Here is a 12,483-nt window from a genome sequence, read left to right as displayed (position 1 = left end):
CGCATCATGGCATATTTCGAAAATTTTGACATTTAATTAAAGTCAATAAAAATAGCCTTCATTTGCATTTTTTACATGTTTTGTTTCATTAGTTTTTGATATTTTAATTTAATTTTAGTTCATTGTATTTTTCATTAGAATTAGTATTATATTTTTTTTTATCTTTTTAGTTTAGATTTATCTTAGTTTTATTTATCATTTAGTCAAAAAATGTATAATAAAAAGAGTGAAAATTTGTGTGAATTTGGGTTAGGCCCATTTCACATTAAAAGTCCATTTTACAATTTTTTTTAGAACAATACAGAAATAAAAAAAAATGGTTCTCTTCATGTGTCCCACGCCATCTTATCTTTGACACTGTCCAAGAATGCTGTCCTTTTCCGCCTCTGCTCCTATACCCTGCCCCAAAAACTACAAGCACTACATTCCAACCCTGCTATCCCACATCCTGCTATAACCAGTCCACATCTCTGTTCCAAAACCTGCTCCACAATATGTTAAAAAATTACAGCAATGTAAAACAACAAAAATCTGCATCTCTGCTGCTCTAATCACTCCAAAGCTTGCACCTATATGGACATCCACAACCTGCATAACAAAAGCACAGAATCAGAGCACCACAATGGTTCAAACTTCTTTCAATTTCCCCCCAATTTTCATTTCAAGATAACATTAAAACCCTAATCTTCTACTATAAAAGGGGAGCAAGCCACCAACGATAAGAGACCAAAAAAAACCGCTGCCAAGTTATCCCTAAAACCACCCTCCAAACATAACCTTGTTGTTCACTAAATCTCCAGAATTCACCCTCACAAATTTACAACCGAAATCACAACCTTACCATTAAACATCAATTCAACAATTACCTGCAGAACCTTCAACCTCAAACTTCAAACCCAACATCCATCGTTAACCATCCTCCCTGACTTCACTCACCCACACAACAACACAACAAATAACAATAGCACAGAAAAACAGAATCGGAAGCAACAATAAGGAGCAGAAAAAGAACAGAAGCAGAGGCGTCGAAAGAGGTTGAAATCAGACGAAGAAGAGAAGAGGTCGAAGCAAGCATACGCGTACCTGGGCTCTGTTCATCTTCTTCGATTTCTGTTTTTGTTTTGTTGTTGCAGTATACAGGTATTATCCTTTTTTCTCTGTGTTTCAATCGTGTAGTTTGTAACTCTGACGAACATAATGTAAAGGGTTAGGGCTTTTGCTGGGATTAGGGTATATTGTTGGCTTGCTTTTACTTTGCATCTGGTTTACTGTGTTTATGAAAACGAAGCCAAAAAGAGAGAGTATCGAGCGTGCGAGAGATGCGAGGTTGAGAGGTTTTGTTTTGTTCTATTCATGTCTGAGAGTAGAGAATCGGTGGAGAGAAAGAGCTGAGTGTAAGAGAAGATGAAGAAGAACAGGGGAATTGTTTGGACCGAAGCAGGGTAGTATGAGGGAGAGGCGGATCCATTTTTTTTAAGTCTATTAGGGTTTTCTTTTGATTATTTCAATTGGGCTTAAGTTTCAGCCCGTTTCCTTTGCTATCATCCGAATTCCTTCCTGCTACACACATTTCCTAGCATGCCCTCCTGCTGTGTATTCTCTATTGATCCTGGGCCTCTTTGGCCCGATCCCTTCCCAACCTTAAAGGCCCAGCGCCTCTATTCCTCTTTACACCCCTAGTCTAGGTTTCACACCCCCCATTTATTTCTTTAGAACCCAATTTTGTTTTTTTTACTTTATTTTAATTATCTCCATTGCAATCTTATTTTAGTTTCTAATGTATAAAATTCAAAAATATTTTAGGTTTAGATTTTAATCAAAAATATACAAAAATATGTTTTTTAATTTAGCTTTTATTATTCTCTTAATATTATTAAAATACCAAAAATATTAGAATTAATTTCATCCAAAATAAATAAACCTTGGTTCAACGCCAAGTCAATACAAATATTTTCTCGATCCAACGTCGAGCTCTTTTTTCTTTTCGAAAACTTTTTTTTTCTTAATCAAATCAAAATGATCAAGTGACAAGAAGTGCACACCTCTTGAATACCTTGATTTTTTGAATCAAAACGTTAATCAAACCAAGAGATTAAGTGACAAGGGGTGGACACCTCTTGAATACCTTGATCTTTTGAGCCTTTCTTTTATCAAACCAAGAGGTTAAGTGACAAGGGGTGGACACCTCTTGAATACCTTGATCTTTTGGATCAAAAACATTAATCAAATCAAAACGATTAAGTGACAAGAAGTGCACACCTCTTGAATACCTTGATCCTTTGAATTAAAATAATTAATCAAACCAAAAGGTTAAGTGACAAGGGGTGGACACCTCTTGAATACCTTGATCTTTTGAATTAAAACAAACTAATCAAACCAAAAGGTTAAGTGACAAGGGGTGAACACCTCTTGAATACCTTGATCTTTTGAACTAAAACACATTAATCAAACTGAAAGATCCTGTGACAAGGGGTGAACACCTCTTGAATACCTTGATCTTTTGAATTAAAACTCTTTAATCGAACCAAAAGATCCTGTGACAAGGGGTGAACACCTCTTGAATACCTTGATCTTTTGAATTAAAATAAATTAATTAACTTGGACAACAAGTGACAATGGGGCTAGCTCCTGTTCAATACCTTGGGTAAAGACGCGCTAGGTGAACACCTATGCTCAATCCTTTGCTAAATGTCCCTTTAAAACATAACTTCAATTTCATTCAACCTTTTGCCTTATGGCTTTTAAAACTCTTTTCATAAACGAGACACTTATCCAATTTTCAATACGAACATATTTCCACATGTGAAGATCGAATATCTTCCACTCGAATGCGATGATGGCCAAAATCATGTCTTATCTTGATTTAGTCATCCATTCTTGTAGTGATCTCATATCCATGTGCGCGTAGTATTTCCATTTGAAAGCGATCGAGTACCTCTCGCTAATATCAACCAACAAAACTTTTCGTGGCTCCTAGCCCGAACTACGATTGCTCTGACTTTCCCATTGCACTAGGGAATACGTAGGCACAAGATACAAACGTCTTGGCGAGCATAATAATAAAAAAAATCTTTTCTTTTTCTTCATAATAATAAAAACCCTAAAAAACTTTTCTTTCATGTTTTCTCGATTAATAAGCTAAAGAACACAAACATTACGCTAACACTCAAACACGAAACTAACTAAATGGGTCCCATCGAGTACGATGGAGGTGAGGGGTGCTAATACCTTCCCCTTGCTTAACCGACTCCCGAACCCTAATTTGGTTGCGATGACCATCTTATCCTTTTCATTTCTCTTTGTGGGTTTTATCGATATTTTCCCTTTCCTTCTTGGAATAAATAAAGTTCGGTGGCGACTCTGTTGTACTCCGAGCGCGCGAAAACGCTCGAGTCACATTTTTACCGCTACACACTTATCAATGTATGAGAAAATACAACTTTTCTACACTAAAAAATATGTATGATGACTGATGCAGATTGTCTTGAAGTAAATATCTTTTCACTTTTCTGAAAATTGTATTAAAAAATTAAAACTAAACCCTAAACCCTTCAATGTTGCAAATGAAAATATAAATTATAAATAACTGAACCCTAACTCTTAAACCCTATGACTTAAAAAGATGATAGAAATTATAACACTTGAGTTGTATAACTGAACCATAACCCTTATGTATTGCAAGTCAGATAAGATGATAGAAATTAGGCGACAATCTTCCTGTAATTGCAAAGAAAAGGACATATTAGGAACAAAAACTTAGAAATTGAAAGTTATAAAAAAATTTAAATTATAAATTAAATCTTAGAAATCAAAACTTAGAAATTAAAAATTAGAAATCAAAATGTGGTAATCATGAACTTAAAGATATATTTTCTGTATTAAAAAATATGGATAGGTAGAAGTGGAAACAATAGTAGCAAATACAAAATGAATGCTTTCAAAGATAAAACCAAACATATATTTTTTTTCAATTGAAAATTAGAAATCATATTAGAAAATACAAAGAGATGGACAATTTGTGCCTTTAACAGAGAAAATGAAGCATATGCAGTTTTGAAAGAATGAAGCTTACTTGAATTTTTGATATAAAAGCAACAGTAAGAATGAACCATATGAGATAGTAAAAACATTGCAGAGAGAAAAGTAATAAAAAATGCAACTCAAAATACCAAAATTCAACATCTAACCATTTCACGTTTCCAAAATTCAAAATGTGAACATTTCAGCTAATCAAACAAAGAGAGAAAACAACAATTCAACTCCACAAATTCCGTTGAATAATCCTTCCGTCGTTTAACAATTTATGTCTACAAAATTCAATTTTCATCACACTCAATAAAAAATTAAACCAAATTATATCAAATGATTAAGTAAAAATAAACAAAAGTTCATAAACTATAATAAAAATAATTACCTCAAACCCACAACCTTGGCGGAAGAAGAACGCTGTCAGGTTCATCACTGTTAAGCATCTTTATAGCCATCGCAATGGAACCAAAACTTAAAACAACATCATTATCACCATCGTTAAATTAAAACCTAAATCAAAATCAGAAACTAAAACAACAAATTAGGTGATACAGAGGGTAACTGATTCACTATAACAGACACACGTTGTATCCAAGATCTGCTGGTTATATAGAAATACATTAAAATTCAAAATATTTATATTTTAATATGAAGAAAATCCAAAAGTCATAAAAGTAGATAAAAAGCTAAAAAGGTTAAGACCAAATCAAATAATTAATTCTCTCAATATTACTGCTAATAAATTTGAAAGAGACTATATGTAAAATTTATGAAGACTTTTTGACCAACCAATAGGATATGAACATTTGGTATTACCATTAATTAAAATTAAAAAAAATAAATGAAAGAAACCAAACCAACACGTGAATTTTTTTCCATCATTTCAATCACCTCTCAACTCGTTTAACCATGGAAAAAAAAAACTCATGCCCTTTTTATGACCAAACTCCATGAAAACAAACTAAGAGTTTCCATCCAAACACAATTGAAACATACCAAAAACAAATTCCCTCAAACTCAAACCCCAATCTGAATCTCTTCTCAGAATTTATGGACATCAAACCATACGCACAAATCAATTCAAGAAAACAAACCCTAAAATCCTAAAATCGCTCGGAATAAACATCAAGAAACAACAATTAAAAGGAAAAAACGTTTTACAACATCAACATCATTGAAAATGGAGCAAAAAAAGGTTACCTACGAAGATGATAATTTCTCTGGTAACGAAATCGAAGCTTGACGGATACTATATTTTGATTCCTTATTTACTTTTGTTCATTGATTCTCTCTTCTACTGCTGGAAAAGGATATCAAATACCATGATTGATGAAAAACAAAAAAGTGTAAGATGAAGGAAGAAGCATACCGTATTGAGATAATTTTTTCAAACAAATAAAAAAGAAGAGTGGAAGATGCAGTGAAGATGAAAGATTTGTCTTTCAATGATGAAGGAAAAAGCAAGGAGGACGAAAGAAGTGCAAGGGTTTCAATTTTTCTACGTTTAAAAAGTAGATGGGAAAAAATGGGTTTCGAAGAGGGAGTGAAGCGAATCTAAAGGTGGAAGCCGCTTATTCTAGGGTTTGACGGCCAAGGAGAGAGGATGGAGATAAAATGGAAGAGAGAAGGAAAATATTGTTATTGTCTTCAGATTGTCTTGTGAATCTCAATAGTTTATTTGATATTGTTTGGAATATATAGAGGGAGAATAATGATACCCAAAAATTTAGTTTATTTGATATTCCAATGAAATAATTAATTTGACTGCTGCAATATTCCAATAAAAAAATTAAATTAATTAGGCTGCTGCAATGAGTGGGATAGAAGTAGTGCATATTTTCATATTCCAATAAAAAAGATTTGCATTAAATTAGTTGTTGGAATGTACTCCCTCCTTCCCACAATGAGTGACCCATTTGGAATAAAATGATGTCCCAAAATGAATGACCCATTTCAATTTCCAATACACGTTTTCCAGTTTTACCCTCTAATTAATAAAAGTTTCATCATTTCCAATACATAATAAGGGTAGTATAGTAAAAATACTATTATCTCTCTTACTTTTAACTACTTTTCTTAATATGTGTGAAATGGTGGGCTGGGTCACTCATTGTGGGACGGAGGGAGTAATGATGATTAGATGTGTAATGACGCTCAGGGGTATGTAAAACCATGTTTAATTGTTTGTGATTAGGGTAATTAAAGGAATTTAGTAGTAATTGATTTTTATATATTAAAGTAGATTTTATTGCTTATAAAAAAAAAAGACAACCAAAACATCTTTTCATTTTCTTAACAACCTAGAATTACTCAAATAAAACACTTTTATGAGACTTTATAAATATTGTATTAAGTAAATTAAATAACTGATAATCCCGAATATTCAAAGTCTATAAGTTACAATCACAACAACCTACATTGTGCCTAGTGGGATCAATTTTCACATAACTATCAAAGATATTATATGAACGAAAAATGTGATACGTTAGATCATGAGAGCAATCAATTAACTCGAAAGAATAACAACCTTTGATTAACCACAAACCAACTCGTAAGAACTCCAAAACACCAATCAAAACCCAAGCGTCATTCCGACCCACGCTAAGCCTGACACACCGAATAATTTCCCTTCCCGCAAAAACAAACTCAAAGCTAGTATACGTACGTACTATTTTTGCCCGAAAACGTTACTACCACTCACACTCACTCCTCAACTCTTCACCCCCCAAAACTGCAATCCTTTCTCTCAATCCTCAAAACCCTATTCTCACTCTTCCTCTCCCCAACCTAACCTCTAGCAAACCATTTTTTTCTTCCATTTTCGGTTTTTGCGCAGTGATCGATCGATCGATGGAATCACCGGTTGATTTTTTACTTGCTAAACGCAAAGCTTCAACTGGTATAGAAATTTTCTTTTTTTTTTTTTTTGTTTTTTTTTTCTTCAAAAATGTAGCGTAACTGTTGATTATCAAGAAAATGTACACACCGGTGATTTTTTTTCTCTTGTTCTGTTTTCAGCTTCATTTTCATTTTTTTTTTCCATCTATTTTGTTAACTGTTATATTTTCATGGATCATTTTTTTTATATGATTCATATGTGGTTCATGTTTAGGTCATGAAATTTCGAATACAATGCAATGTAATTTTGTTCATTTTTTTATTAAGTTATATCCTTAGATGCTTTTATGAAACCAGGAACTTCATCTGAGGAAGGATGCAAAAAACCAAGGATATCAAGTGGCAGCTTGCCACATTCTCATGGTAATTTTGTAGGTGACAAAAATCAGCTTGCCATCTCGAATGTCATAGATTATTCAGAGAGCAGAAAATTTGGAAGCGTGACAAAGAATATTGAAGCCCTTATGGCCCAAAGAATGCAAATATTGGGCCCTTACATCCCAAAATATCCTAGACTTGCGAATCAATTAATGAAAGTTGTGACAGATCATGATGAAAAAACGCTCAACTCAGAAAATAAAAAAGTTAATGGTATGTCACCTCAAAATGCCATAGATTTGGATGGGGAGCACATTGAAAAGGATGTTTTGACACCAAGAAGAGAAAAGGATGTTCCAGCATCACCAACTGTTGTTGTTATCATTGATTCAGATGAGGAAGATGATAGGGATCAAAAATGTTTTCTTCCGTTTCAGCCTCCTGCATTAAAAATGATTGTAAGCTTTGCCCTGCTTTTGTAACCCTTTAAATATGCCTTTTATTTGGGTTGCATTCCTCTTGGGCTGATTTGACTGAACTAATGTATTCCGTTTTATCATTTTCGGCGGAAGATTCTTGTAAATTCATAATTGATTTTTTCTTGTATTTTTATCTTTTCCTTATTCTATTTTCCTTTTCCATGTATATGTTATTTTCTAATTCTACCTAGCTGACACCAAAGTGCGAAAAGGAATGTTATTGTTGTTGTTTTACAGACATTCTTTACTAATCTCTGCAACAATGCTTTACAGGGCTATCATGCTCCCATTGCTTGTCATGGGGAAAGTGTAGATCTAAAATTTGAAGCAAGTCCGCATCCTAAAGATAACACATGGAAAGATGAAGGTTTTTATGTTGATGCACGTGAGGAAGAAGATACTAAGGTTGATGCTGAAACAAGTCTGCCTCCTAAAGATAACACAAGGAAAGTTAAAGGTGTTCATGTTGATGTACACGGGGAAGAAGATGACAAGGTTGATGCTGAAACAAGTCTACCTCCTAAAGATAACACAAGGAAAGATGAATGTGTTTATGTTGGTGTACATGAGGAAAAAGATAAGAAGGCTGATGCTGAAACAAGTCTGCCTCCTAAAGATAACACAAGCAAATATAAAGGTGTTTATGTTGGCGTACATGAGGAAAAAGATAAGGCTGATGTTGAAACAAATCTTCCTCTTAAATATAACACAAGAAAATATAAAGGTGTTTATGTTGGTGTACACGAGGAAGAAGATACTAAGGTTGAAGCTGAAACAAGTCTGCCTCCTAAAGACAAAACAAGGAAAGATAAAGGTGTTTATGTCGGTGTACACGAGGAAGAAGATAATAAGGTTGATGCTGAAGATGAAAGGCTAGAAGATATTTGGAGGGAGATGTCTATGGCAATAGAAACTTCTAAAGTAATGTTACATTCTTTTGATTTTACTTTTCAATAAGAACAACTTTCTTTGTTAAGTAGATTTCTCCCTTACTCGTGTGAGTTTTTTTTTTTTTTTCATATTAATTTGTTTGCAGTACTTCCTTGATATACATCTCTTAAAGATTATGAGACAAGGCATTTTCCTAATGAGGAAAAGGGGGAAATTGGAAAACTGGACTATTGTGTGAGAGAATGAATTGATATATAAGGAATTGTGACACTGTTTCCTTCTTTAACAGGGTTGTAACTTGTTACTTATTAACATTAATGTACATTGATTTATAAAGAAAGCTAATTAATTTTGTTGATGTTCATTGAGAATGGTCATATCATTTCTACCATTATTTAGTATATAGGGTATATGCTAGTGATCACATTGATCAAACTGTAGTTAACATAATGCATACTACATGTAATTTTATGTCATGAAATTTTCTGAATTATGATGTTAAGCTACTTTGCTATTACATTCAGCCTTTCTTTCTCTCTATTATGCCTGTAATATGCATGCTACTTTCAATATCATGTTACTGACACGTGAGATAGTTGCATTTGCATATGCATATAATGTTCTTTGGTTGTTAGCATTCTTCTCTATCATATTGATCATTTTCGTTTAAACTTTGAATTTTACTCATTATAGTATCTCATAGTGTTCCCTTGGGATTAATTTAGTACTCCTACTAGGATGTTTCTGCAGATCATTGTTAGCATTCTTCTCTATCTTATTGATCATTTTTGTTTAAACTTTGAATTTTACTCATTATAGTATCTCCTAGTGTTCCCTTGGGTTTAATTTAGTACTCCTACTAGGATGTTTCTGCAGATCATCTACCAGAAGAAGAAGAAGAAGAAAAGGATGCTGACTGTGATCACTCTTTTGTTTTAAAAGACGATCTGGGTTATGTTTGTCGTGTTTGTGGGGTTATTGACAGAGGAATTGAAACCATATTTGAGTTCCAATACAAGGTTAGACACTTGTCTCTACATTAATGTACGAATTGAGTTTTAAAGTATGTCTGAAAATTAGAGGCATAGGTTGAATGTTTCAACAAAGCATAATAATATGAAGAGTGAAACAGTTAGAATTTACAATGTTACAAGCACATCTATTTTCGGGCTGTTGACTGTATAAATAATATGTGAGGGCCATGTTAAGAAGCTGTGGTTGGGCCTAACTCAACCATACAAAACCTCCTTGTATGGTGAGGATTGCCCCACTTATAAGTACATGTTTAGGTCATATATTGTCCGACGTGAGACTCTTAACATTATATAATAGCACACAAGACATTTTATGGCATGGGCTCAATTGCTTTATAAAACAGTACCTTCATAATTCTCATTATATATGTTCTGCATTACGATTTGAGATTACTTACAGTTGGCCCTAGCAAGTGTTCAAAACTGATTATTAGTTATGTCTTATCATATCAATTTTATTGAAGGTTAAAAGGAGCACAAGAACTTACATGTCCGAATCCTGGAATGCCAAAGCAAAAAATGATTTATTTGAAGCTAAGATTGCGGAAGATGATCTCATGGTAACGGAAATTTCAGCACATCCTAGGCATGCAAATCTAATGAAACTGCACCAAGTCGAAGGATTCAATTTTCTTGTCAGAAACCTGGTGGGGGACCATCCTGGAGGATGCATTCTGGCTCATGCTCCAGGATCTGGAAAGACTTTCATGATTATCAGTTTCATACAGAGTTTTCTAGGAAAGTATCCCAGTGCAAGGCCTCTAGTGGTGCTTCCTAAGGGAATACTGTCGACTTGGAAAAAAGAATTTCAGACATGGCAAGTGGAAGATGTACCACTCTATGACTTTTACACTGCGAAGGCTGAAAGTAGATCACAACAATTGGAAGTCTTAAAAAAATGGGTGGACCACAAGAGTATCCTTCTCTTAGGATACAGACAGTTCACTTCCATTGTCTGTGATGACTGCAATAACAATGTATCATTATCTTGCCAAGAGATATTGCTTAAGGTTCCCTCAATTCTCATTTTAGATGAGGGACATACTCCCAGGAACGAGACTACTGATACGGTACAGTCCCTTGCAAAAGTAAAAACACCAAGAAAAGTTGTACTGTCGGGAACCCTATATCAAAATCATGTCAAGGAGGTATTCAACGTGCTGAACCTTGTTCGCCCAAAGTTTAAATCGATGGAAACGTCCAAGCCTATTGTCCGACGCATTAAGAGTAGGATCCATCTACCTGGTGTGAATGACTTTTGTGATTTGATTGAAAACACTTTGCAGAAGGACCCGGATTTTAAAAGGAAAGTGGCTGTTATACATGATTTGCGGGAGATGACCAGTAAGGTACTGCACTACTATAAAGGAGATTTTCTTGATGAGCTTCCTGGCCTAGTAGATTTTACTGTGGTGCTCAAACTTACACCTAGACAGATGCATGAACTTGATAAAGTAAAAAGGATATCTGGAAAGTTCAAGATGGCTTCTGTAGGTAGTGCAGTATATCTGCACCCAAAATTGAAACCAGTTGCAGAGAAATGGGGTGAAAATTCTATATCTGATCATATAAGTGATGATCTAATAGCAAACCTAGATGTGAGAGATGGAGTTAAATTAAAATTCTTTCGCAATATGCTGAACCTATGCGAATCAGCTGGGGAGAAGCTTTTGGTGTTCAGTCAATCTCTCTTGTCTTTAAAATGTTTGGAACGGTTAGCTATGAAATGGAAAGGCTGGAGTGTTGGCAAAGAAATTTTTGTAATTTCAGGAAAATCATCCACTGAAGAAAGAGAGTTTTCCATGGAAAAGTTCAACGGTTCACCTGAGGCGAAAATATTCTTTGGGTCAATTAAAGCATGTGGTGAGGGTATATCGTTGGTTGGGGCATCCCGTGTCATCATCTTGGATGTGCATTTGAACCCGTCTGTTACTCGTCAAGCTATTGGCCGTGCTTTCCGGCCAGGCCAGAAAAGGAAAGTGTTTGTGTATAGATTGATAGCTGCTGATTCTCCAGAAGAGGAAGATCACAATACTTGTTTCGAGAAGGAGTTAATTTCAAAAATGTGGTTTGAATGGAATGAATATTGCGGTGACAGAGCTTTTGAAGTTGAGACACTTGATGTGAAGGAATGTGGTGATATGTTTCTAGAAAGTCCATTGTTAGGGGAAGATGTAAAAGCTCTGCATAAAAGGTTAAACCACTTTTATCTTTTAGTATATCATAAGAAAATCAAGCATTTATTTTGTTTTGTCCTAATTCTTGTTTTATTTGTTGTCAGGTGATCTGTGGCATTCAGCGAACAGTTTTAGCATTGAGAGGCTTGCTGAATTGAATTGGTTGTCTTTATACTATTCATATAGTTTACATATGATTCTGAACTTGTTTGTATTGCAGAAATCTTCTGCTCTAACATTGCTATTGCATCAACTGATTAGAGAAATGTTTTAAAATCATGTCTGTCTGTCTGGTTTGTTGAGTTACAAATAGTCTAGTTGTTTGGGTTTAAAAAGATAGAAGAAAAAAAAATAGAAATCAAATAGCATGAACATGATTTACTAGTTTAAAATGTTGGACGCTGAAATCAAAGTCTCCTACAATATCTAAAATCGATTTTAAATCACAATTTAGGTTACTGTTTTGTCTTAATTATGATTTCATCTTAATGATGAAACTTAAAATAAACAGTTTTCTTGTAAATTTATTGTTACCCTCTGATTATTCATTCTTTTCCTCTCTAATAGTACTCTACTGTTACTATTCCTCATACAAACATTTCTTTAGAATACCTCGGTATAGTTTAATTCCAAACTACTCAATTATTTTGAGATGAT

General features: G+C 34.1%; 1 protein-coding gene and 1 long non-coding RNA gene across 2 annotated transcripts; one reads left to right on the top strand and one right to left on the bottom strand.

The window, feature by feature from the left end:
- Nucleotides 1-233: 233 nt before the first annotated feature.
- Nucleotides 234-1,459, bottom strand: LOC131595169 (uncharacterized). Its single transcript, XR_009281734.1, has 2 exons — nucleotides 1,084-1,459; nucleotides 234-588 (listed from the first exon to the last, which is right to left on the bottom strand). It is a non-coding gene; the product is annotated as an uncharacterized LOC131595169 (long non-coding RNA).
- Nucleotides 1,460-6,038: 4,579 nt separating this feature from the next.
- Nucleotides 6,039-12,102, top strand: LOC131595168 (protein CHROMATIN REMODELING 35-like). The gene is made up of 6 exons (XM_058867454.1): nucleotides 6,039-6,928; nucleotides 7,225-7,703; nucleotides 7,998-8,645; nucleotides 9,479-9,634; nucleotides 10,114-11,843; nucleotides 11,931-12,102. Exons 1-6 carry the CDS (start codon nucleotides 6,880-6,882, stop codon nucleotides 11,932-11,934), a joined length of 3,066 nt encoding a protein of 1,021 aa, XP_058723437.1. The 5' UTR covers nucleotides 6,039-6,879; the 3' UTR covers nucleotides 11,935-12,102.
- Nucleotides 12,103-12,483: the final 381 nt, after the last annotated feature.

Source organism: Vicia villosa, linkage group LG4, assembly GCF_029867415.1.
Source record: "Vicia villosa cultivar HV-30 ecotype Madison, WI linkage group LG4, Vvil1.0, whole genome shotgun sequence".
Lineage (NCBI taxonomy): Eukaryota > Viridiplantae > Streptophyta > Magnoliopsida > Fabales > Fabaceae > Vicia > Vicia villosa.
This window is presented reverse-complemented; position numbering and strand designations above follow the sequence as displayed.